The 27,615-nt window shown below is 47.2% G+C and overlaps 1 protein-coding gene across 1 annotated transcript; it reads left to right on the forward strand.

The window, feature by feature from the left end:
* Positions 1-974: 974 nt before the first annotated feature.
* LOC6528213 (glycine, alanine and asparagine-rich protein) lies at positions 975-27,492 on the forward strand. The gene is made up of 5 exons (XM_002089239.3): positions 975-1,641; positions 23,684-24,232; positions 24,354-24,554; positions 24,728-25,427; positions 25,560-27,492. The coding sequence occupies exons 1-5, from the start codon at positions 1,603-1,605 to the stop codon at positions 25,988-25,990; spliced, it is 1,920 nt and encodes a 639-aa protein (XP_002089275.2). The 5' UTR covers positions 975-1,602; the 3' UTR covers positions 25,991-27,492.
* The last annotated feature ends 123 nt before the right edge of the window (positions 27,493-27,615 follow it).

Consider the following 27,615-nt stretch of genomic DNA (forward strand, 5'->3'; position numbering starts at 1 on the left):
TCCCGGACCCACTCCCAATATTTTTTGTGCGTTTTTCATATCCGAAACGCCGACAACCACCGCCCACCACCCACTCCACTCCACGCCACGCCACCCATCACCCCAACACTCCACAAACCAACATCCGCGCCCAAGCCAAAAACCCACGGCCATCACCTACCCCATTCCAGCGGGCTTTCCCTTTCCCACCCCTGGCGTCGATCCAGCCGGCCTTTTTTTTTGCGCCATGCCGGCGAAAGACAACAAAAGCAACAGCCATCAAACCCCATGTGCCCACCCCACCCCACTTACACTTGGCAAAGAAAAAAAAGGGAAAAACAAAAATAATTGCCGCCCCACTCTCTCTCTCTCCCCCACTCCCCCACTCCCCACTCCCCCTTTGCGAGCACCCATCCCATTCACAAAAGCGTCGGCACTCAGCTGTTTGTCAACTCATCTGCCGCGCCGCCATCCGGCTGATTTCGCCCACCGCCCAGCGACCTCACCCGCCGCCACCCACCCACTCGCGCTCTCTCCTCGGCTGACCCGCCACCCCTTCGCCCCCCTCTGAGGCCGTCGTCTACGGCCATGGACAGCGTGGTTCGTTGACGTCCAGCGTCGCGTTATCGGCGTTTCTCTGTTTTTGTACTCATATCCCTCTGCTCTCTCACAACGTGGAGTGCGGTCCGGGGGAGGGGGGCCACACAGAGGCGCCGTCGCCTGGTGAGTGGCAGCGAAGGGGGAAGGGTGGCAGGGAAGAGGGGAAGAGGGGGCTCGGTAGAGTGTTGCACACTTTTCGGCGTTTCGCCTGCACACGCACTTTCCGCTTTTGGCGGCGTCCCACATTCAAGTTTCGTCCTTGCTGCGCAGGCGCTGCCACCTAAGGTCCTCTCACTCTCGCGCCTCTCTTTCGCTGCCGACGTCGACGCAGGACGACAGGCGGGCGGCTCCGGCTCCGGCTCGGCTCAAAACCCACTTGGCCATCTCTGTTTTGGTCAGTCAGCAGTTGGCTTGCGTCGTGTTTGGTTCGCCGAAGAAGCGCTTGGAGCTTTCAATAAATCAAATCAAACCAAAACAAAACAAACCAAATCGCAAAACCCAATGCCCAAAGCCCAAAAATAAAATTAAAACGCACTCTGAAATTGGAAATAGAGTTTTGAATAGTGTTTGCTGCTGAGTACAGAGCTTACCCCCGGAAAATTCTTGCCGAAAGTGTGCCAAATCGCGTTCGCCACTGGGTTATTGAAACTCAAAACTGTGCTAATATAGTGAACTGTGCGAGCTACTTAGCAAAAGGAAAAACCCGCCAAAAATTTAGACAAGTGCCAAAACGTTGCAGCGAACCCAATCCGCACAAGTGTTACAAGTGTGTTCAGTGCTAAAGATACCAGCGAGTCGAGTTGCATATTAAGCTGCAACTTTGATATTGTCGCATTTTGGCAGCGCCTGCTTCAGTTCAATTGTCTGGTCTTCGGGCGAACAGCTCACTCCACGCAGGACATCAAAAAAACTGCCAAAATTCCGAAGAATCCGAGGAAAACACCAAAAACATCGACACGTACCGCATCGGCAACCGGTGGCGGTGGGGGAGGTGCTGGCGGAGGCGCCACCACCAGCACGAAGATGGCATCTAAAAGAAAAGCCTCGGTGTTGCTGCACAAGGTGAGTTTGGATCTCCTGAAAAGTCCTTGGATAGTTGCTTCTGCCCTGCGCTTGTTTCCTAAATATAACACACCATAGAGCACTACCCACGAACGGCAATTGAACTCTTTCGTTTTGCGTGCACTCAATATGAATATTTTAGCCAGAAAACTAATGCTTCATATTGCCTTAAGTTTCCACTCGTAAATAGTGTGTTATAGGGAGAAAATTGTTTAAAAAAAATGAAACGAACAGATAATAATTTTCATAAAAATTGTTTAGGATAAAGCTATTTCCCTTCATGAGAAATTCATACCAAATATCGTAGGAACTTTAGGGGAAATAAAATCCATGACCTGATTGAGCGAGAAAAGGTATAGCCCGAATAATTGGATAATGGCAAACTTCATGATTCATTCATCAACGGGGTTCGCCACCAGGGAGCCGCAATGTATCAGTCATTCAAGGGGTCTCACCTCAATCATCGATACAGCTCCTTCCACTTCTGTCACGGGCTTCAAAGGCTCTTCCGCCTTACAGCCATCCTATATAGACATTCTTTTCGCCTTTTTTGCCCGCTTTCAGCAAGTAGTCCAATATGAAATCAATTTGCCCCCAGCCCACACATTCCCATTCCGAGACTCACCGCAGACCAGACACATTTACCCAGCCACAAAATAAACAGTTCGAAAAAATATATGTGGAGGGCATGGTAGGAGCGGCAAAAGGAACGGAAGCAACGTAGACAGTTGCAAAAATATTGCTAATACGCCGCGTAGGCAGCAATCGCAAAAGAAAAACCTGCTCATAATGCCTTTTCGGATAAAAAAGGTGGCTAGAAGGTTGGGGTGTGTGCCATTTAGGCGGAGATGGGGCACTCTAATGATATACGGCGCTATCCCAGTGCAGGTCTCCTCTCCACATACGTGAATGCTCCTTGGTACATAGAATCGCGAGTGGCGACGGTAACGAAGACGACGCGGGGGAGTAAAGTGTGTGTGTGTGTGTATTATGGGAGGAAGGTGGCAAGGGCAGTCAAGTAACGACATGGGGATGTCTCGCTCAGGGGTAGGGATTGCGGCAGGGGGCTAGCCTCCGAAAATGAAACGAAGCGCACACTCACACATTCAGTCGACAAAACATCCACACCCGCACCCACCATGCCACTCATGCCACCCATGCCCACGTCGCCCTAATCTCTCCACCCACCCACAATCGTAGCCCACCCACTCACACCAAAGGGCGCACACTTGCTCTGCTCGGTAATTCATCAAATGACGAAGACGCAGACGGAGGCACAGGCACAGGCAACAGAAGTGGAAAATGGGTGCGAGGATTGCGGGCTTACTTGGGGCGCCACAAAAGAAGTTGCTTCTTGGGTGTAACCCCTCGCTCGACGACTCCTCCCCCACCCGAAGCCACCGCATCCCAATACGCCACCCGCAAGACACAAATACACTCACACACACACACACACACCACACACCACATAACACACACACAGAAACTCAAACACACCCGAGAACGGCAGACACACAAAGCGAGTCCGGCGACTGACCAGCCCTCCGGTAAACTTTCTTTGCGTGTGTGCGAGGGGTGAACGAATCCGAATTCTGGCGGTCGGGGTCCCATGCCTTTCATGTAAGGGTTGCGAAAAGTGGCTCAAGGAAGTGCAGGAAACTTGCTTCAATGGGATAGATTGAATCAATATGATTATTTTCCTAATTAAGTTTCGGGCGCAATAAATCTTAAAATTACGTTTTTGTTTACCTAATGCGAGGCGTTGAAAAAGGACTTCAATATGTTTGTGCCTCTAATTTATTAACTCTACCAACTCCGGAGCACACTAAGTTCGTTTTGAATTTTATTGCAATAATTCTAAGTAGTTTTATTTGTCGCTGTACACAAAACTTTGGCAAAGGGCACCCAGGCTTCGTTTGATCCGAACTAATTCCCGCATTTCTTGCTCGTTTATTGGGCGATCCAGTGCCCTTCCTCCAATGGGAACCAACTCGTCATCGCGTAAACCCACTGTGGCCGGTGAAGGCAACAAAAGCATTGACTTTTGTATATAGTCAGCGCCATTTGTACATAAATAGTTGAATCACCACGTATGTGCTTGTGTTTGTCAAAGGAAACCCCTCATGCCACCCATTCGCACCCACTCCAAATGGGAGCCCATCAACCCTTTGTGGGTGGGTGGGTCAAGATTTGCGCCTAAGCGCACATAAGCCGCCGCAGGACATGGTGTGTGTCCAAAAGGAACAGAACGTCTTTGTGTTTAATTTGAGGCTCAAAATTTCCGGGGGATAAGTTAAAGACTTTGTGGAAAGTTTGAAGATTCCTTCAGCGGCACCCACACTACGGACACAACTTGTTATGCTGCTCAGCTGTAATCAAACATGATTTGGTACAGCCAAAATGGTAGTCAGTCATCAGCCCATCATCGAACTTTTCGTATCGATGGGGTATGGCGTACCACTGGCTCTGCGTTCCACTCCTGATTCCGCTCCTGATCCTGATCCAAGTGCTGGCTGCGCTGGCTGTGCTGTGCCACCGTTACACATCTCAGCATTAGTGTCGCAGGCAGACAACGTGCCAGGCGAATCGAGGCTGACGCCAAGGATGGGTGCGGAATTCGAGGGAGATGCGCTAGGAAAACCAGTCAATGTCATCAACAACAGTCTGGGGAGCGGACCCCAGATTGGAGGTGGAGGTGGAGATGGAGACGGAGATGGAGACGGACCTGCAAAAAGGAACACTGCGAGTCGGGGGCGGCAGATGGAGCAGCATCTTTTAAGACGTCGTTCGACTGTCTTGGCTGGCTCTGGGTCTCCACCTCGGTTAGATGTTACGGAAAATTGCTTACGGTTTTTTGAACACACTCACACACAGGCACACACACACACACTGGGTAGCACACACATGAATGGAGAATGGATGGAATTGGACTTGGTTGTTGGGATTGGAGGTGGAGGTGGTGTGTGTGATATGCCATCATACAAACAGACAAGTTAGACAGCCCAAGACCCTCATCTGCTCAGCCATTGCTCCAAAATAGAAATAGATGACAAGAACACCAAAGACGACAAGGCAAGGGACACTGGGTGGTTGGGCCAGTGCCGATGGGGCGGGAAGTGGGTCTCGATTGCGACAACGACTTTGGCTAAGGGCAACGGCAACGGCAACGGCAAACTCGACGGGATAACATTGGTTCCAGGAATAAAACACTGAAAGCGAAACAGTAGCGAATCTTATTAATCAATAATAGCCATCAAGTTTATGCAGAAGAGTTATTAACTCAGGCCATCATTTCCCTCTATGCTTCATTTACATTAACCAATTTTTATATTGAATGTGAAAAAAATAATTCAGTTGAAGAATTTTCTGTTAACTGTTCCTAATAAATATTGGATTGATACTTATGACACATCCGATTGTTACTTAGAAAAAAATTGCTGATTACATATCTCATAAAATAACACTTTGCGTTATTGAAAGATGATATAGGTTCTTATTTAATATCCCCATATCCACGTTTTTCTCAGTGGCTCCTCCACACTCTCGAAAGTATGAGCCATCAGCTTAGGACCACCTTGAAGCCCTCTCCTTCCCCCAGAAATCCCAAAATGAAAAAAAAACCAAGTTTGCCTCCCACCTAAAGCAAAACAGACAAGCCGGGCAACCTTTACGCCCACCTCCACACGTACCCATCCACACTAAGACACACACACACATACACACACACACACACAGGCACAGAGCTAGAACGAGTCGCACAAGCAATCTGCCAACTCAACTCCATCTTGGCCAAAAAAGAGGAGCAAAATGAAGAGGAAGGAGAAGGAAATGAAGAAGGCAACGATGTATTTCAGCTTCAGCCACAATCAAAGTTGCTTCACAAGATGGCAGGAGGACGGTTGGTCTTCGGGTAGGGCTGATGCTGATGCTGATGCCAGACTTGGCTCATCCCCAGCTGCAGAGATAGAGACGCAGGGACGGAAAGAGAAAGAGAAATGAGTGCCACATCCCACACACACACATACACATAGCGACGCCGCCTTCAATACGTACGTACACTCAGACACACTCGCAGTGGCACAAAAACAATGCCAAAAGTTTCTACACAAGCGCCTCGACCTCACCTTCATTCCGGACTGCCTCTCAATGTTGCCAAGCCAAAGACTTTGCCTTGGCATGCATGAACCCCCACGCCTGCCTTCCTTCCACTTTTCCCTTATTTTTGCCCCAAATTGTATGCTACACTTTTCGTAGGCACAAAACCCCCGAACAACCAACCCTTGCGCCCGTGTGCGGGTGTGCGAGTGTGTGTTTGCGTCTTCGACTTTGGCTTAGTATTTTTGGTTAATTTTCTTGCAGTTTTAGGTTACGTTTTTGGCTTTTACCACTGATGCCAGCTCCTTTTATGCCGCCCCCTCCTAACCTCCGGAGATCCACCCCTCGGGCCTTTCACTTGTGAAAGACGTTTGCTTAAAAGCCACCACACACATTCACATGCGCTCCGCTTTCACCCCCACTCGTGTTTAGTTAGTTTCTGATGGTTTTTAGTGCGGGGGTCTCGAGACCCGAGACCCGAGACATCTTAAAGGGGTGCCGGCACTCACTCACACACACATACACACATACACTCGTTATCCTGGAACAGGAGTCAACCCACTCCCACAGAGTCGCTTCCCCGTTGCCCGCCTGTCGCCGCCAGGCAGCATTCGAATGGAACCCACGTCATGTTGTTGCAGAGTCCTGCTCCGATCCCCCCAAAAAGACCCATCCTTATCCCTGCGCCGGCTTACCCTTCATTATTTTCCATTTTGCTGCTGATGCTGCTGCTGCTCCTGCTGCTGCTGCTGCTGCTCTTCCCCTGATTCTGTGGCTGCTGATGAGCTAAGCCAGCATCTACAAATTTTTCTGCTCTCTTTCGCTCCGTCTTTGTGCTGGGTTTCATCAGCAACATTTTACATTTATTACTTGGGATCCCACCCTCCCCCACTAACACACCCATTCCGTGGGGTTTTTGGCTTAATGAAAACGAGCGAGGGGCCCAGCTCCTTGGTCCGGCAATGGCCTCACGATTGATGTGCAGTTGAAACACACACAAGCACACACCAGCACACCCAGCGTCTTCGTCGACCAGGCAATAACCTTTGCCCAACTTCTGGCCAGGACTTCGCCCACTTGAGTGCTCAAAACGCCAACACGAAACGATTCATCTTCGCTTGCTTTCGGGCGACACCCAGCCCAAAGTCCAAAGTCGGAGTCCGCAGGACCCTCGGCCCTCAGCCCAACCATCCTATAGCAACCATCTTTCCGCTTAGCCAAAGCGCTCGTCTTCATTGTATTTTCTTTTTACCAACTTGGGCTTGGGCCTTCTATTTTTTGCCGGGTAAGATTTTGGGATGCCTGGGGTGGCGGGGAAGTAGAGGGCACAGTAAGAGATCCACTCCTCGCTGTTGGCTCACAGCGATGCCAACGGTCTGGTCCTGTCTCCGTTTTCAGAAAGAGGATATAAAAGGGGGGAAAAAAGGTTTCCGGTTGCGCCAATGTTCCTCACTTCCTTTGGACAGAGATGAAACTCAAACACAAATTAGAGAACTCTGGGGCCGGACTCGTGGGCAAAAGTTTCGAGGCACAAGATATTGGAAAAAAATTTATGCATAGCCCCCAACGTAATGAATGAATGAGGAAATGGCGAATGAAGAAAGAAATAAGAAATAAGAAAAATGAAAATTTATAGGAAAGAATTGCGGCAACGAGTCGACTTTAAAATGTTCTCTCCGTCATTCTAGCAGGGGCTAATCATATCAGCCCTCGTCTAGCCAACTGAAATAGACAATTAAGCCCAAGTCGCACCTACTCCAAAGTGGGCCAGCCACCCAAGGAGGCCACTCTGATATCGCAACTGCTAATGAAATACGCCACGTAACGTGGCCTGCAACCTTCTCGTCGAGCAACCAAACGTTGAACGTTGAACGCTGACTCGCGCCTCTTGTGCCCCCTTATCGAATTACTCAAGTCCCTGAGTTGGACCCCAACTAGCGCAAGTCAGCAACATTTCAGCTGCTCTGCCCAGAACGCTGTCTTGTACCCTTTCAACGCTCTGGTATCGCACCATTGCCACTCCTTCAGTCCTTCAGTCCTCCGCCCCCAGCCCACCACCTTCCTACCCTTTGAACGTCCCACACGGACCAGGCTTTCCGAAAAAAATAGAAATAGAAACGATAAGGGGAAGGTCTATCCTACAGGGGCTTTTATGAGAACGTGCGCTTTATTTTCCACTGCGAAGACGTCGAAGACGAAGGGCTCTGGATTGGACACCCTAGTCGGCAAACCGTGGACGGGGCATCCTTGAACACCGCTGCTCTGTACAGTGGAATGAACTCGATTGAATGAAAAAACTGCAAGCTATTCGATTCAGTAATATAATACGTTGGAAAATAAGAAAAAGTATTAAGCTATTTAACAAAAAAAGTGTATTGAGGGTGGTTGTAAACTAAGTCGAATAATCAAAACAATTTTTATAAAGAATACTAATGAAGTATTTTTTTTAAAGAAGGATTAACTTCTTTGAACACTGTATTCTTTCGGTACGGCCCCATCCCGTCTTTGAAGCTCGATGCTGACACAGAGTTTTTATTCCACCACGCGGCCACTCTTTCCTCAAGCAGGACTATCTCCGGAGCCCCTGCCAGCGATCCCTTGTCCCTCACGCACACCATCGCATCGGAATTACAGCTAGACCCGCACACACACCCACTCCCACACCAACACACAGACAACCTTAGCCTAACCCTTTTGCTTGGCCATCCCTTTCCTAGTCCTCTGGTCCTCCGCCCCCTCTCCATTAAAAACCCCCCCTCCCACCACCGCCGCAGCAGGAGGCCACTCCCTTCTTGCTACCCTAGGACGTCTGCCGTTTGCTTACTTTGCCAGCGCACTTTTTATACAAAATTTTTTGCCCATCTCCTGCTTCGACGCCCGCTACTTCTATGTACAGCACTTTGGGGGTGTGGAGCGGAGCAGAGCCCTCCTTTCGAGAGAGTCTCTTGGTAGCGGAGAAAGGAACCGCTCCTCGTGGCACTGGCTGGCTCGTCCTTGCTCATCAGGCTTCTTCAGCCCCAGTCCTAGGCTCACCGCACCACCGCCTGCCCACGCTGCCTTCCCACGCCGCGCTTGTCCATTTTAAGTTCGAGTCCTGCCCGTGGCACTCATCCAGCGCCGAGTCCTTCAGCTCCTCAGGTCCTCCAACCACCCCAACCACCTCCAACCACCCCCAACCACACACACACACAACCAACTATACACCAAACCACCCATCCGCCAAACGAACTGGGGGCCTGGCCCTCATTTATTTTGTACCCACGCTGGCAGCAAAGTTTGTCTTGCGTTTCGTTTGGGTTTCCATTTTTTAGATTATTCCTTGCCGCTCGCTGTCCAATGTTCCTTCTATTTTTTCGTTACCCCCACATCCTGCGCCCGTCCTCCAATTTTCTCTAGCTGGGACTAACGAGCATGTTACTCCTTGCCTGGCCAACGATTTCCCCCCTTCGGAGCCCACTCCGTGCGCTTTTATTATTATGCTTTGGCGCACATTCCGGCAGGAGGAGCGAATGAGGGAGGGAAAATGGAAAAGCTGAACCCCTCCGCCAGTTGCGGCCTCAGCAGTGGCTCCACCTCCCATCTTCCCATCCTCCCAACCTCCGCGTTGCCAGGACTACCGGGTGGGTAGCTGGGGCAGGGTTAGAGAAGCTGAAGGATGGACGCAACGATTGCTCGGGAAAAGTTGCAGTTGTCCGAGTCGCCGGGCTCTGGCCATATAAAATAATAACAACTAACTAAAAATCCGTTCGCTTTAGCTGCAAAATCCTTTTGTTTTCCGAGCCCCCACTCCTCGCCAAGCCGTGCATAAAAAAAGCAAACCCAAAAACTACTTGCAAAAAGGCAAATAAAATAGAAAAAATAGAAAAAGGTTCGCCCCGCTCAAATTCAATGCAAAAGTTTTGCATCGCCGGCGAGCTACCCACATAAATTCCGTGCCCCGCCCCCCTAGGAAACCCCTCCCCTTTTGGCGTCCGACTTTTTTGCGGCATGGGTCGAAAGTTTATCAGCGCGTTTGTCTGCTGCCATCGTACGCCAGTTCCAGTTTAAGCCAAAAAAATAAAAACGAAGAAGAATCCCCAACTCGACCGCTTGTTTGTCTTACTTTTGACCTCTATAAGTGAGGAGCAATCGGTGGGTGGAAGGGGTCACGACGGGGATGAGACTGTAAAACTGCCGATAATGATGAATTGGAGGCAAACGAACTAAGTTTCGGAAGCGCCTGAAACTAAATTATTCTTCTAAGTGGATTGAAGCAGATGGTTATGCATTCTTAACGTATGAATTGATCTTGCAAATATTAAACATTTTCAAACTCTGCAAATTCCGCTTGCAGGTGCATGGTAGTCTAGTCTGCAACAGTAGTCGTTCTCTATAAAGAAATAAGCTTGTAATTGTACAGTTCTAGTCAGTGTAAAAAATGGCCTTGAAATCATTTTTGATTCGTTAAAAACACTGTAGATGTATGAATCGCATTTGCTTCAGTATGAACCGCATTAGCATTTAGAAAAAATATATAAGTTTGAAGAAAAAACTAACAATTATCTTCCAACTAATTTTCAAACATTTACTCATCTTCTCTTTGCAGGTAAGCATTGCAAAAACAAGTCCTTTCCACACAAAATAGTACGAGTGCCGACTCGGTTGTAAGTACATTACAATTTAAAACAGCTCCCATTGTCTGTGCTGGTTTTGATAAGCCCAAAATGGTACATGCTCCACGCACCCCATCCTGGGGCAACTTTCACGTTTAGAGCAACAATTGCAGCCCAAAATTTAGCAGAGATGCAGGCGGCAGGCAGCAAGCTCCATGACGATGAAACGAAGTTTTCCCACGCGCCATACAAAATCAAAATGAAAAATGTTCTCCCACCTTAAGCAGCTTAAAATTAATTCACATGGCCATGGGTGTTGCACGAGGAACCAGCTTTGGTCTGAAAGTGGAACTGAAACCGATGGTTTCGTGTGGCCGTACAGAAAAGAGGGAAAAAAACTTTAGTGCGCCGGCATAGAATTATACATTTGCCGGCGGAAGTTGAAAGTGGCAGCCGCGGCACCCATTCAGCCAGTAGGGGTGCAACTTGCAGTCTAACCTCAAGGCCCCACCCCTATTTGCGGCCCTTGAAACCCCCTGCCCCACACCCCACACCCCCCACCCAACGAGCACTTAATAATACGGTTTATTAGCGACATAAGCACATCCGACGCTGCCTCGTCCGATGCCATTGCAGACATTTTAATTGGTAGGCGAGTGCATGGGTAACATAAAAATTATAGTCGTGCGGTGGCAAGTGCGGTGGGCGTTGGGCGTGGGCGTGGGCAGCGGGCGGCGGCGGTGGTTGCCACGGAGGCGTGCCCCAGCAAACAGTGACAGACAAGCTGGCAGCTGGCAGCAGGCAGAGGGTAGCCAGCGGAGCGGGGGCAGCCTCCAAGGCTGGGGCAATTGAAAACTAGGATATACACTTCAATCATTGGCAGCCTTTGTCTCCGCCAAAGGATCGCCAAGTGGAGCGGCCAAAGAGTGGGGCACGCGGTTATGCGGCGAGAGCGCCCTGCATTGCCACAAATTAAAAACTGCTGCGTTTTTAATCAAAGCTGCATTAGGAGGCTGCCACAACTACTCCGTGAATGGAGTGCCCCACCCTGGGCTACAAAACCCCTACACTCAGGCGCTACTTATGATGGCGTCGAGTCTGAATGTATTCAATAAATATATCCCATTTGACTTACGACTACCTCGGTATCTGTTTATCAAACGTAATCATATTTGACCAGAACAGTTTTGCTGATCATTAAATGCTCTCTTTATTGGGCAGTGGAACTTCTTAATTGTTAAAGAGGTCCCGACTCCTTTTGGAGTCACTGAAATTATAAATAAGTAGATCTGTCTCAGTTCAGGCTACACTTTTTTGTTCGCCAGCCGGCGAGTTGATTGTTAAGGATTATAATGCAGCGAAAAATGTTGGCATTATGGCAGCAAGAGCAGCAGCAGCAGCAGCTTAACGGGTTTCACTTTGTTTGCAGCCCGTTGCAAGACCCTCGAAACTCGGGAACCCTTCTTCGCTGCCTGTTTTGATGAGAGAAGGCTGAGGGGTCGGACCAGGAGCGACGGCCGGGGGTGGCAGACGTACGAATTTTCCACATCCCTAAATCGCTAATCTGCTACGCATTTTTGCCGTGCCACTCCCGTCGCACCCGCCCCTGCCACTCCTTCGAGCTTGTAATAATTTCGTCCTCGTCGGTCGCATTTTTCCCTTTTCCCTTTTTTTTTTGCACCCAAGCGCAAATCGGTAACTTTGAGCTGGAAACTTTGGAGGCGGGTCGAGAGGGTTTCGGATTCGAGCCGGAGTTTCAGTTCGGGTCTGGACTTGGGTCTCCGTCTCCCGTCTTCCGTTCCCCCCTGCACACATATGTGCGCGGGTGCGATAAGGCGACAGAGAAATTGAAATTGTTACCATTTGCGAAGGTTGCCGCTGCTAGACGACGATGACGAGAACCGAGGACTGAGGACGCCCCGGCTAGGTGTGCTAAACTCACAGCGGGTGGCGTGGGCAGGGGGGGGCGCCAAAAAGGACGAGACCGGCCCCATCTCGACAAGAGCCCGACGAGGAGTAGGAGGACACGCGAAGGTTGTAAAACCGCCAACGCCGTCGCTGCTGGAAATTTTGTGCTGCCAACTTTCAGTCGCTTTTGCTCCGAACTCAAGTGCGCTTCGGGGATTGGGTTTAAGGGGGTGGGGTGCTGTGTTGTGTGTGGTGTGGGGTGGTGGGTGGCGAGGGTTGTCTGGAGTGGGAGCCAGCTGAAGAGCGGGAACCATCCCATGCCGAGTTGGAGGCGTTGTTGATTATGTTGGCGCCGGCCACCCAGCGCCGCCTGGAGAGACGAAAGTTTGGCGGGGTCGTGGTTTATCCTCAGCTTCTGCTTCTGCTTCTGCAGACAGGACCTAAATTCCGAGAGTACAGGAGCGTGGTTGATTGAAAGGCTGAGAGAGCGCATCTGAACGATTTTTGACATCGAAAGATAATTTAAGCCGAATTCCTGCTGCCTGGAAAAGCATTCATTAAATATAAGGACTATGGAATACTGAAAGTCTTATATGCAACGAAAAGTGCACATTCAGTTTCCATAATTTTCTTAAGCCCTTTTATAATTTAAATATTTAACAGAAGTACGCTTTTATTTTAATTGCAAAACAAAAACCCGCTTTACCTATAGATTTGGGACTTCGGTACAGTATGTGACCCTGAGTTTTCCGCCATCCATACCCCATACCCCACAAAAGTGCCCCAACAGACCCTTTTGGCAAATGAATTCTCGAAAAATAACCCTTTCCGGGCATTTATCTGCGATCTAGTAACCACCCTCACTCCTGGCACTGCAGAAAAAACCAACGCCGAAACTCTCTTTCAAATGAAGTCTCAGACCTAAACCAGGGAACCCATCACCCTTGTGCAGCCACCACTCTTACAGCCATGGTGGGGCCAAATAATAAAAAAGTTTTTGCCAAAATGTTTGTTGTATTATCTGCTGCCCGCGGGGAGGATGAGGCCTTGGGAGGTTGGATGGGGGTGTTGGGGGGTTGGGAACTGCCCATAAAGGACGCCCATTTTTACGGAAAATATCACCAGCAAAAAAAGGGATATTCGTAAGACCCAAGGGGAAGGCGTGGCGCAAAGAGGAATACGGAGCGGGGGGACCACGTGAGCTCATGCCAGCAAAGCGTTTGCCGCATCTTTTGGGATTTCTTGCCTCGTTTAAAAATCATTCAAGCAGCAGACACCACCAAAACCCAATCCAACTGGCCCGCCCACTTCGTCCCTGTCAGGGCCCAAAAATTCAGACAGTGGCGCAAATTGTGTCAAAAACCGTTTGCCTCGAATGGATTGCATGGGGGATGTGGGATGGGTGATGGGTGATGGGTTGCGTTTGGGTCTATGGGCTCCACCTTCCGTGAAACGTTTGCTTGGGCTGCGCATTCATTTTTATGTTTTTGCTCATCCAATACTCAAAGCCAGCCGCCCATCGCCCAAACCCAAGGCCCCCGCAACTGGGGAAACTTTGACGCCTAACGAAAGAGGCAGCAAATAATTCATCATTTTGCCTTCAGACTTCACAGTATTTCCTCTGCCCAAAATCCTGAGCCGAGGAGTTAGGAATGCCACGGCGCAGCCTTGTGCCAAGAAGTTTCCACCTCGCATTTCCTCGCCCGCAGAGCGTCAAAGAGGAAAATATTATTTGGAATGGTTTATCATCAATTTTATGTGCCATTTTTTTTTTGCTCTCTTTTTCTTTTTGTTTGCGCTTTCCTCTCGGTTCTGCTTTATTTCGAGACCCATTTCCCCCGACCTCTGCAGCATCCCCTAGTTTTCCTGGAAATGAGTCGCCTTCCACGGGCTTAAGTTTAGGGAGAAGGCCACTGAGCCACTGCGACTGTCTTTGCGAGTGAAAATCAACTGAAATTCGATTTGATTATGATTTGTTTCGATCGAAGGCGATGTCTATGTTGGGGTATGAGGTATGGGGTATGGGGTATGGGGTACGGGGGGCACTAGTAAGGGGACTCCTCCACATCCGTTTGCAATGAAAATCGTGATGGCTGAAGCTGAATTTGATTTCTCACATTGCTTGGCATTCGCAGAGGATGCCCGTGCCGAATGGAATACGTCCAATTCATGGCGGAGGAGTCTTCTCAGCGCTTTAATGGATTTCCCTAACGAGGTTTTGTTTTAATAGAGAAACGATCCGGATTCTAGCGTTAATACTGTCTGCATAAAGGTTAAAATGCTTTCTAACCTGCTATGTGTCTTTGTCAAAAAACTGCCGTATTTATACACCATAAATATTGGCACTTCAATTTTGTTAGACAGTATTTGAGAGCGTCATTATATTTTTTAGTTTAAACAAATATATTTAATGCAAAATGCTGATAAAAAATTTCCAAATTTCAAAGCACAAGCCGCATCAATCAGCACTGCGTCCCGCCATTGAAAAATATTCTCTGTATATTTATGCACATATTTATATACGCCAAATTTTGTTTTCATGTTTAGTTATTTTGATTTTGTTTAATTTTGAATTTTTATTTGTTATGATTTTTCGGCTGCACACACATTTAGTTTGGTTTAATATTTTATGTATTTAATATTTAATAGAGGCGTACAGAGCACTATTTCATTGTACAGTTGGTTACATAAGTCGATGTATTATTTGTCATTTTTTATCCCCACTACGCAATACAAAAACGAAAACCACATCAATAAAACTAAAAGAAATATTAAAAAGGATCGCTTGGGAAAAAAATTTAAATGTTTGACCAGGCGATTCTTTTCCAGCCATTTGCATATTCAAATAATTTTTTATCAAGCATACTCGTACATACAGAGAAAGAATTTTGGCCAAGTGAGTTGCTCAGAAAAATATTTAAAACTAAATAAAATTGGAACTATTTAGTATATAAAATGATACAGTGAAGCCTAGTGATTTATAAATATTTTAGATTATACAAAATATAAGGATGTCATTACATTTTTTCGCTTTGTGTAATCGTGCATTCAGCGGGGTATATACATGAATAATGTAATCAAAGGAGCGAAAAAATATCCCGTTCGGCATTAATAAACAACCTTCCCGGACATCTATTGCCGAAGAAATACAATATAAATCTATTACCTACAAATCCGAACGATAAAGGCGACTGTCTCGTCCATTAAATACCCATTATTCTATTCAAGTGAGAGAGAGAGGGAAGTGGAGGTATGCAAGCAGCAATAATTGTCCATAAGCTTAAGCTAATTTGAAATGGCTTCTTAACCATCCGATTTCCCGATTGTTGGCAACTATATGGGAACTGATAGGGAAAAGCCACACATATTTAATAAAACATTTTCAAATTAAATGCCATGGAAATGTTTACACTTCTCATCGAAAATAGGGACCAATTAATAGATGTATTCATAAGCATAATTGAATTAATGGTAAAATATTTTACCGAAGCGGTAAGCGATAACATATTCGCTTATGTATTAGCTAACCAAAATGGTTCTGTCTTCCCCTACTCGGATTATGATAATAAGCCCAAGATGGGTCACGTTACACAATGCTCCTCCATTGTCATGGGCCAACCCTTTAAGTCAGCTTAAGTGTAGTCGATCGGCGTCCCTCTCGCATTTCCCAAGCACCCAAGCATCCAAGCACCAAAACACCCATGGGCATGACTTTGGATTTGGATTTGGGTTGGGGTTGGGGTTGGGGTTGGGGTTTGGGTCTATCTAGCCTTCCGTTTGGCTTTCCCTCTCACCTGAAGTGACAAAGTCTCGCCATCTCGTTTGCCGAAAACGACGCTGTTGGCCTGCTGCACACATGGCGTATGCGGAATGTGCGTGAGGTGTGGAAGCACTGGGCTATAGATTTCACTTAACTGCAACGCAGTGCCGACGTGCAGGTGTCGTCGACAGGATTCTGCACATCGCCATCTTCATACCATCATGATGATGAGAATTCATATGCTAATCCAAAGCGCAAATCAGCGTAGAAACTTGGGCTCATCATCATCATCAGCCGTATAGCTAGTTGCCTTTGAGCTGAGGGCTCGAAGAATTTCGAAGTGGTTTTAAAGAGGACTCAAGAAAGCTAAGCGACACAACATACCAACTAAATAGCTCAGTAAACAATAAGCCTCAGTTAATGTGCCATTCTGCAGAATATGCAAATCATTAATCACTAATGCGCCAGAACCGCATCAGAAGTCTTAAACCAGGAATCGCAGCCCTTTAAAGCTATTATCTTTGTTTACTGCAACGTTTGATAATGGTAAAGTAGAAATAAAACACATGAATGGGAATTTCAGATCTAGTATTGTTTTAACCCTTCTTTAAAAGAGGTTAATTGCCTAAACTGTGTATATTTCATTCTGTTCTTGCTAGTACGATGCCAAAAACTTTGACTGCATATAATTATATTATATCCAATGAATGTTACTTTTACAATTTATTACCCTTTGGCTTTGCCAGAGCATGATAGAAAACATTCCGCATAAAAATACAAAAACATTTTCCACCTATTTGCGCGGGCAGAACATGTGCCCACTTTTGGGCGCTTCACTCACACATTCCATCCCCTCAGTCCCGCTGCCCACCACCTGTCAGCACCCTACTGTTGCACCTCCATTTTCCGGCTGCATCCAGCTGGGCTTGTTCAGCTAATGCATCGACTAACGGGCACATCATGCGTGCAACTTAGGGGTGATGGTGGGGATTGTGATTTGTAGGGGCAGGACAAAAAAATAGCACTGGAATGCGTCCGCCATCAGGCGCAAAAACCGAAAATAAAATGCAATTTTTGTTTGCCGTCCAAAAGGGGGAGAGGGTGTTGAAATTATTGCAAGGCGGGGCGGGGCGGGGCGGATTGTGTGTGTCAGGATGCAGGACGGCGGACGCAGGACGCAGGGTGGAAGCACCCACTGTGGGTGGCATTAACTGGCCAACAACCTACAGCCAGCGAGCCTACAACGTTGCAACGCGTTGCAGCCAGTGTGCGTGCATTTGCGTGGTGGGCATTAATTGTGATGTCTGGCTGGGCTCAAAGCCTGGGCAGATGAGTAAGTAGATTTCCTTGTATGTGAGCCAGCATTTTTTCCACCGCCCCGCGCCGCTGCGGGAAATCGGTTCCATGGCCCCCTCATTGATAATAAGGCCCCCCCGCTGCATTAACCCCATATCCTTCCCATTTTTTTCTTTTTACCAACGCGCGCTGGTGCATTCGTTGCATCGCTCGTCTCACGTCGGCTGGCTACGCGCTTTTTTCTCCTTTTTATATGTGTATATATTTCTGCATGCGTAATATTTTTACACGCCAACACTGATGCAATGGAGCCTACCGCCGATGCCGTCCAGTGAGCGGCGAGAGTGCGTCTGTGTGTGTGTGCGTGCGTGAAAAAGGACCAAAAAAGCTCCGCCTTTAAAAATGTGTGCGCACCAATTGCCATTTGTGTCTCTGTCTTTTTTCTCCTTTTTCCTCTCACGCATAACGCACGCAGCCTGCAATCGCTGATAAGCGGGATGCACCACCCACTACCCACTACCCACTCCCCCATTCACCACGTACCCACATCCCCACCAGCCACTAACCACCGGACACCACCCACTCGCAGTGAGTGTTGTTGTAAATGGGAGAACAAATAAGGGAAAAAGTTGGGAAGGCCGTTACACAAATGGCAAGTGCAAAAAGGCGTTAAAAAACGACCGTCAACCGCCTGGCCGAAGAAATGTTTTTCTCCTCTAGTGGCTTCGGTTAACTGGTCCATATGGGGCATCCCCGAGCATATGTGGGGTATTCTTTACATACTTGTAGGCGTTCTTTTTTGTATTTTATTTACGCACCTCTGCGACAGATTCCTGGAGTGTGGGCGTAGTGGGGCTTTGGGTGGCTGGGCGAGGAATATGGGGAGGATGGTCGATGTGGTTAAGTGGCCAGGAGGAGAGAGAGCTCGTGCGGTTGCGGTCGTTGAAGGAAACGGGCATCAATGTCTGACAATATTATGTTTCAATTTCGGAACGTGATGCGGCGATGGGGGGCGTGTAAAAAACGATATATAGGGACATGGGATAAATTACAAATGAGCCGCTTCAAAGGGAGTTGCGGATAACGATTTTGGCTGTCAGCGCGAGAAATTTGACTCAATGATTAAAATAGACGAGCAACAACGGGCAGGAAGAAACAAAATTAAATGAATATACAAATATATAGTTCGGAAAATAACAATACAGAAATAGTCAGAAATTTATTCAGAGAAACTTTTTTTGGAATTTATCACTTGTCATCATCAGACAATATATAATCGTTTAGGAATAGCTTTGGCTTAAATTTTGACCAAAAACTATGCTTTTGCGGTTTGCTCAACTTGAAGATAGCACTACTATTAAATACATACGTATCCCTTCTGAAACTAGCACTAAACATCAGCTATTAAACTAGGAGAGGTAAAATGTAAAAGCCATAGTTTTTAGCCCAATCCCATTATTCGATCCAGTCAACCGGCTGTGTCGTCCTAACCACATCATAAACTAATCAGGCCAGACAGGGAAGGAGCGGTACCCGTTCGCGTTCGCGTTCGATTCTAAAAGGACTCCATGCTTTCAGCGGATAACTTCGCGTTGGTCAACAAAATGTTGCATACTTTATGGAGCTGGACAAATAATATTCGCGTGCTGCATAAAAAGCGACGGCTCGTGCCTTTGTTATTGGGCGATTGAGTGGCATGGCATGTAGAGTTAGTTACAGTGCCCCCGAAATGTATGCAGCCGGCGCAACGATTACACGACTCCCTTTTGCCGCCACCCACACAAAAAAGGCGATCTGTTGTGAGTAACTTTGACCCGTTTTGTGGCCAACTGCGAGAGTTGAAACGGGTTGGGCGGAAAAAAATCAAATCAAGTTCGCAAAGGGAACGCTTTTCCCAATTTTTGTTCGCTCCTTTTTTATTTGCTAAATAATGTTGCCTACCAGTGGGTGGCAAATGGAAAAGCAAAACATCATCAATGCCGTAAAACGCAGAGGATGGAGGACGGAAGGGCGGAAAAGCCAGGGGCTGCGCTTTGGGGTGGTTCAAAGCTGCACTCGTTGCCCACCCACGATTTGTGCACAAATGCATTCGGTACTAAGCCTGGATGCAATGCCTCCTTTGTCGGCTATACACTGCAGTTAATAATGTACTTTTTCTCTTAACGGATTTCGTTTCATTTGTTTTCGGTATTATAATATTAGGAACATAAATATACAATTTTTCATATCTAATTACAATTTAGGAACTGTTCTGATTGCCACTGTGCTTCTTTCTTCTTCGGATGCTACTGCACCTTCACATCCAGCACTGCCAACCACTGCGTGTTTCACAAACAAGAGCTAAACAAGTTGTGAAAATAGTTTCCACTGGACCCGCATTCTCTTTGCTTTTGTGCGTGTGGTGCAAAAAATAAAATAGAAAATTTCATAGAGCGCACACCGGGCGTATGAGTGCTGGCAGTTGCCACGGCGACACTCGGGCTCCAAATACGCAGATGATTTGGGAGGAATGGACTATATATGTGGCATTCCCTTATATTCTGATTAGGGTCAGCTGGGAGATTTCTGCTCATTAGCCGAAAATTTATAACAATATTGTGCAGTAAAGAACACAAAATGTTAACTAACTTATTTTTTATTTTCGCGCTTTTCATGTGAGGACAAGGATTGTTTTTAAACCATCTACCGACACTTACAAATCAATGCACAGCTTACCAAGCCATAATCCCCATTTTGAACTATTAAGCTAAGCCTGTTATTACTTGTTTCATAACGCGCCCTTTGACACTTTTTCGGGCCCTAAACAAATAAATAACTTGCCGCCCTACACAAATATCAGAGTCACATACATCCTACGTAAATGCACACATATCGCTTATGTATATCGCTTTCAATATTTCATATATACGGCATATACGGCAGGGTATTTGTTGTGAGTTGTTACGCTCCCCACCCATTTTGACCACCCAGCCGTCGGCTAAAACCGTGGCTGGTAACTAATTTGAAACTGTCCTGGCGTATCCTGCCCACCCCATTCACCGATTTTTTCTATATTCCCTATTTGTTTTTTATTTTGGTGCACTGGCTCCGTCACGTTGAATGCAGTTCCCATGTTTGGCCGCTCACTGTTTGTAATTGCTTTGACCAGCGAGAATATTATTTTATATATATATTTTATATATATATATATATATGTATATATATTCTATTGCGCAGTACATGCACTTAATGCATTCGAGGGTTGCAGCTGGATTTTTAACCGGAATGGAATGCACCTATATGAGAAAAAACTGCTGTGCTGCACTGGAATAGAATCGTTCTATTGGAAGCTATGTGGCTGCAGTGGCCGATTCCAATGCCCGTTCCAGACTCTTCCAAGGGTCTTTCCTATATTTTGTACCATGTTTGGGAAGTACAACTCCTAGTAGAAAACTTTCAAATCAAGCACAGCCCAGCAAAGGCAATATCTTTCCATTTCTTTTGCCAATCAAGTTCCCTGAAAACCTGCCCCCACATACTTCACTATTGAAGAGCAAGCCACAAGAAGAAAGTGTACACATTTTCCATTAATTAAAACGAAACTGAAATTGGGGACGGGACTCTGAATGGACAAAGACTTGAGGTTAGACTACTTGCAAAAATGTTCAAAGTCCAAGGCTGAGACGGAACCGGAACAACTCCGTCGGGAGTCTGTGTGACTGCATGTGGGCCGATGTTCGGATTCTACTTACGGATTCTCCTCTAGCTACTCATGCACACGACTTGAGCTCATCCCGAGCAACCTTGACTTTGCCAGCAGCCGCAGGCCAAAGATGAGGGGCTGTCCCCTCTCGGCAAGTAATTTGTTTTGGGCCTGACAGCAGCCCACGAGGCGTATGAGTAACACCTGCCAAGCAGGAAACACACGCACTCGCAGGAGCAGTGGCCATAAATCCTAGCATTTACTTCCATTTCGAGTCTCGCCTGCGAGATGGGAGGCGTTGCTTTTGAAGTCGCTCACACAATTTTGTAGCCCTTTTTCGGCAGCGATCCTAGTGTGTGGGGGATGGCAGGAAGCCCCTCTAAATATCAGAAATATGCGGGCTTGTGGCATCTTACTAGTTAAGGCAAAGGCAAAGCAACGGGGTCGGGATCGGAAGGGGGAACGTGAGGGGAAGGGGCAGAGTTCAATGCAAAAGGCAGCCCCCAAAACTAACAACCGATGAGGTGACAGGGGAAGGATAAACATGTGCCGTTGCTGGCTGCCAGCCTAAAAGCAGGCTTTGACTTCGAATGCGTCTGGAGCACACCACTACAATGCCGGCAACCTCTAAGCACACGCATAATGAATTACCACCCAGGCAGGAATCGTACTTCGTACTTCGTCCTTCATCCTTCGTCCCACTTCCACTTTCCCTCTTTCCCACTTTCCACTTCCCTCGCCACCAACTGCCGATGACATATTTCTCCAGACAGAGGCTGCCATTCCCCTCCCGCCGAGCGGCGCCTAAAAGGCAGCTAAGAAAATTTGCGTTTAACTCATAAGTGCGTGAAAGGGTTGCCAGGACCTGAGTCCCAGTCGCCATCCCATCCCATACCTCCCCTTACCATCCCATCCCAACCCATCCTATCCCAACCCAGAAGAAGCAACATCCCTGCCAGGGGTTGCCTCTGTGCACTGTCAAGGAAATTGTAGTTTAAATGAAATGGAAGTTGCTTTTATCAACGGCGAAGAAGGTGGTCTGGGGGCTTAGGGTTTCGGATTGGGAATGGGTGGGGATGGGGGTGGGGGTTAGTGTGTGTGAGCTTTCTTAGAACTTCTCCCCCGTGTGCCAGTGAGTGTGTGTATATAAATTAAAATGCCTAAACATATGCATTAGTTTTTGTCTCGGTCCCACACCCCTTTCACGTGTGAGTGGTTGTGTGTGTGTGTGTGTGTGTGTGTGTGTGTGTGTGTTTGGAGGCTTGGGGTAACTCCAAAGTTTTTGTGGTTACGACATCGGTTTTCGGGGGCGGTGCGAGCGACGATGCTTGAGACAAGCTTTGGAACTGGGTGGTTCTTAGGGAGTGGGGCGAACTGTCAGTCTCGAGTCGGTCTCGAGCTGTGGCCCGACAACTTAGTCTAATGAGAATTCAAATTCGAAACCCAACTACGCAATCGTGCTGAAGAAATTAAAAGAAATTGCACATGATGTGTGTGTGTTTGTTTCTATTTATTGAACCGTATGATATACATGTATATGTACAAACATGAAATGCTGTAGGTAAGAAATCAAATATTTGTTTCACTTTTTGGCAATAAACTACAAAATATTTCTTTAAACTCAAATTGAAGAGTATGGAGTGGCGATATGGGTCTTATGTTAACTAACTTATAAATAAAAAATTTTCAGAGATAAAAGAGATCAGGCACAGTTACCAGAAAAAAAAACCCAAGAAAATATACGACAACTTTAAATATTGTCATATTTAGAAAACAATTTTAACTCAAAACGAAACTTTTGTTCCCCCAAAAATTGCACAATTTATTTCCTGGAGCCACCTATCCCTTCACCCCAGAGATCGAGCAAATTAATGTTAATTAAGACTCTGAGTCCGTTCACGTTTGAAGGGAAAAAGAAGGAAGCCTCAATCTCGATGGCCATCCACACGGAACACAGCTTCATTTGTGCTGCCATTACCAGTGCCAATCCCCAATCTCAGAACCCCAACACCACGGCCCCACCTTAGCAGTGTCCTTCAACCACAAAACCTAAAGAGTGCGGAGGAAAAATGCTTGTGTGCCGGACGCACAACGTCTTGGGCGAAATGTTTCATTAGAGCCATGTTGGCCGCAAAGGGGCAGGACAGGATTCCAACCCGACCCGGCCACCAAGCCGACTAATTTTCAGTGCACAGAAGGCGGACAGTGAAAAAAGGCAACCCCAAGCATGGGCAACCAGGAAAAAGGAGCAGATGGAGGGTGAGCTGCCCTGAAGATGAAAGTCTGTAAAACTTTCCCCAAGAAGCCCGGTCTGGGGTTTTGGGCTGCTTTCTTTGACGTTTCGTTCCTTTTTGCATTCTTTCAAATGGTCGAACGAACTTCCAACCGGTTCTACTTCTAATCATCGGGATTTGGCATATCGAACTGCTTCCAGGAACTTTGTGCGGTCTCTAAAATTCGCTCATAAAATTTTTGTAAAAGCTCAGAAATCTTAAAAAGGCGGAAGTAGAAATTCTCTACAGAGAACTTACTTTTGTTTAACAAATTTAATATTTGCCAACTGATTGCAGTCAATTGTAACTGACTCTTGCGACCTTTTACCTACTTGAAATTATAGTTAATCACATAAACAATACAGAAATGTGTAATAAATTGTTATTTATATTGGACATAAGATAATCGAACAATATCCTCATTTCTGCCTTTCAGGAAACCATTCCGGCAACACCGGTTGTGAGCACCGACACAGCCAGCGTGGTTGGTGTGGGCGTAGGCGGCCTCGGTGGAGGAGGGGCGGCAACTGGCGCAGGAGGCGGAGCAGGTGGCACTGGCGGACTGCTGGGCGATGTGGTCAGTGGACTGGGCGGCGGCCTCGTCAACGAATCCGAAGCCTATGCCGGCCTGATGAAGGATGCGGACAAGCTGAAGCTGATGCTACTGGCCTGGAACTACCAGAACTCGACGGCGGTGCGAAATGGAACCGAGGGCCCCGATCTGAGTGTGGTTGGTGGTCTGTGGGCGCAGTACCAGAACGCTCTGGCCCAAAACGCGGCAGCTGCGGCGGCGGCCAGTGGCAAGATGGACAGTTCGCTGTCGCCGGTGCCGCGCCAGGATGCCCACTCGCCCATGGAGACGCAGGACGAGACTAACTCCTCCGGCCAGAAGGAGGAGGACGAGGTCTCCGAGGATGACTCCGATGACAAGCTGGACGAGAAACTGGCCACCACACACGATCCCGAGCGGCTCAAAGCCTTCAATGTGAGTAAAGCGTGAGCTGTGAGTGAACGGCGAATGTAAAGCCAAGCGTTGCCAAAGATTCGCCAGACATCTGGTCACGTCAGCCCAACGGGTTACTACAACGTCCACTCCTTCCTTTCAGATGTTTGTGCGGCTGTTTGTTGATGAGAATCTCGATCGCATCATTCCCATCTCGAAGCAGCCCAAGGAGAAGATTCAGGCCATCATCGACTCTTGTGCCCGACAGTTCCCGGAGTTCAGCGACCGATCCCGCAAACGCATCCGCACCTATCTGAAGTCGTGTCGGCGCAACAAGAAGACTCGCGACGGATGGGAGAATACGGTAAGTTCCAACTTAGAAAAAAGTGTACAATTAAAGTCCAAGTACATATAAGTCCGATTCTCCATGCATTTCGAAATTATCTCGGACTTACCTCTTGCCCACCATTCATAAATATATCAAGAGTTTGACACAGAAGACAGGCCACAAACTAAACCCGCTTTCAACTTTTGCAGACCCGACCCACTCCCGCTCATCTGACATCCGTGCAGGCGGAGCAAATCCTGGCCATCGCCTGCGAGAACGAATCCATGAACGCCAAACGAATGCGCATTGGCCTGGAGCCCATCACGCACGCGGTTCCCGCTCCTGGAAGTGCGGTGGCTGCTGCAGCAGCCGCGGCTGCGGCCGCAGCTGTAGTGGCTGCCACAAGTTCCACTGCCGGCGGGACCAGCACCACTGCCGCCGGCAATGCCACTGCTACCTGCGGCATGGGCGGCGTGGGGGATGCCACCGGACTGACCAGCGCGGCAGCCGCAGCTCTTCCGTTCGTCAGCGCCGTCGGCTTCGCCCGCTCCACGCCGAACTCGGAGCACGCGGATGTGCTGCCCTTTGGAGGCGCGGGCAACGCGGGTGGCAGTGGAGGCGGTGGCGCCGCCGGTGGAGGCGGGGGCGGTATGAGCTCGGCGCGCAGCTCTCCCCTGGCCCTCAGTTCGAATGCCAGCGTTAGTGGCGGTGCCAGTGTCACCGGATTGACCCTCGCCAATGGAGCAGGCGCCTCCAACGGAGCTGGTCTCCCTGCCAGCAGTCCGTACACCACGGACTTCAGTTCCCCCTCGACGGCCTCACCTTTTGTCGCGGCAGCTGCAGCCGTGGCCGCCGGCAGAGCCCCCAGCTATCCCGGATATTTCCCCGCAGTGGCTGGCCTGGGAAATGGTGAGTAAACAATGCGACATTATGCGAAATTATCAAATATACATATGTAGTTATGCAGAAGTACCACACCGTGTGATACTTTCTTTACATCGTACAACCTATGGCTAATCATATTCCTGCCTTGCTTTCCAGTTACGCCCACCGATCTCTCGATGAAACCGACCAGCGGCCTTGGCGGCAACATGGTCACCAACAACAACAGCAACAGCTCCGTGACCGGCAACATCAACTCGCAGCTGAGCGCCGCCAATCTGGCCAGCCTGAGCAATGCGAGCAACAACAACGCACTGGTGACCGCCACCCAGCAGTTGCAGCAGCTGCAGCAGCAACAGCAGCAGCAACAACAGCAGCAGCAGCAACAACAGCAGCAACAACAACTGCTGGTGGCCGGCGGCGGCGGCATGGACGGCCAGTCCGTTCGAGCGCCGCCCATCCTGCCGCACAAGCTGAGCGCCAACGAGGTGACGGCCGCCCGGCAGGTGATATCCGCTTACCGCGAAAGCGCCGCCTTCCTGCTCCGCACCGCCGACCAGGTGGAGCAGCTGCTCGTCCAGCAGCAGTAGGCTTGGCCGTAGGGGCGAGGGGGGTTGTTCCTATTTTAAATTAAATTTAAAATGAATTACACACACTGCAAACGAAAGAATCACACACAAAAGCCAAACTAAGCGAAAATAGTCAAACCATATAGCGCAAAACAGAGACGACTAACACTTTCTCACAGGATGCAAGGCAGATCCATATGTAGTTAAAGAAGTTCGTTCAAATAAAACATTTTAAGTGTTTTTTCCTCCAACTACGTACAGCATATTTAAAATAGAACTTAACGATAAACAAAAACCAAAAGAAATATTGCAAATATCACAACAGTAAAATAGTAGAGCTGCTTGGTACTGAGCTCAATTCGATATTTTCCCAGCATTCAACTTCGGTTTCCATAGACATTAAAGCATATCCACTCTAGGGATGGTTTCAGTAGATTCTCTTAAACTTCCATTCGACTTTTCTATTTGAACTAATTCCTTCAATACGACTAAGATTAGAGCATTTCAGATACCAACGCGGCTCTAATAAAATAAAGCCAAGCAGCAGTTCAACGTACTACAGTGTCTACTAAAAGTAAACCTACAATAGCCATACACAAACACTCGCATTCATTTTGTTCAACTTTTATTATCGCATTTTTTTGGACTTTCATCCTTTGGATAGCCGCAGATTCTGGGCCGGTTTTTAAGATGCGCGATTTGTTGAAAAATTTAAATATGATAAATAAGTTAAAGTATTGTTGTAAATTTTAAGAAAATGGAAAAAGAAGAAAAACAAAACAAAACAAAAAAAATCGTAAAACTATGAGAAAACACAGGGTGATACTTTGAGAAATTATTACAATGCATAAGCTAAAAATTAATTAATGAAAATGTAAAAAAAATTTATGGAAATGAGGTAAGGCATAGATGTTGGTAAATGTGTATTTAAAGTTTAGAAATTACATTTGTATACTGTTCCAGGATTAATTGTTCTCGATTACCATCATCTGAGTTTTTATCTTATTTCATTTTTATTAGGTGTATATAATTTTAAAGTTTTTATTCTGAGACATTTAAGTTTAACTGTTGCTTTTTACTCACCTTCGATTATTGAATAGATACGGAATAAAATATTTAAATACAAAATAGCATTTCATGTTTTTTGCAAATATAAATGTGCATGTTAAAATAAGAAACACTTACACAAACTCATAGAAACACATGGAACATTGGTATGTATGAGTGTGCAGAACGACATGGAGATCCGCTATGCAAGGCAAATTATAGAATTTAATTATATAAATTAATTGCTAAAATTATTTAACCACAAATAATTATGACTAAACCAACATAAATACTCCAAACGAACTTGATGGCTTGCAGGAGAAATATTTATACGGAATACTTAAATATAATGTAATGTGTGGCATTTGCATTGAAGAGTAAACTAATTAAACTAACACGAGGGCAACACAAATGAAACAAGACATTTTAAAAATCGAATTAATAAAGAATTTATGAGAATTATATGTACATTACAATTGCTTGAATATTTATTGGGGCTTACTTCTGGCAGAACTTAATGTTATCAATCCAAATGAAATGGGTAAAAATGAAAGTAACGACAAGTTTCGACTTTTACTCTAGAATTTTCTCATGGTAAA

The sequence above is a fragment of the Drosophila yakuba genome, chromosome 2L, assembly GCF_016746365.2.
Source record: "Drosophila yakuba strain Tai18E2 chromosome 2L, Prin_Dyak_Tai18E2_2.1, whole genome shotgun sequence".
Classification (NCBI taxonomy): domain Eukaryota; kingdom Metazoa; phylum Arthropoda; class Insecta; order Diptera; family Drosophilidae; genus Drosophila; species Drosophila yakuba.

Excerpts from the sequence above, each read along its gene's own strand:
- LOC6528213 (XM_002089239.3), top strand. The coding sequence starts at position 1,603 with ATGGCATCTAAAAGAAAAGCCTCGGTGTTGCTGCACAAG. Across the intron at positions 1,642-23,683 it reads CCTCGGTGTTGCTGCACAAG|GAAACCATTCCGGCAACACC; the intron begins GTGAGTTTGGAT and ends TCTGCCTTTCAG. Across the intron at positions 25,428-25,559 it reads AGTGGCTGGCCTGGGAAATG|TTACGCCCACCGATCTCTCG; the intron begins GTGAGTAAACAA and ends CTTGCTTTCCAG.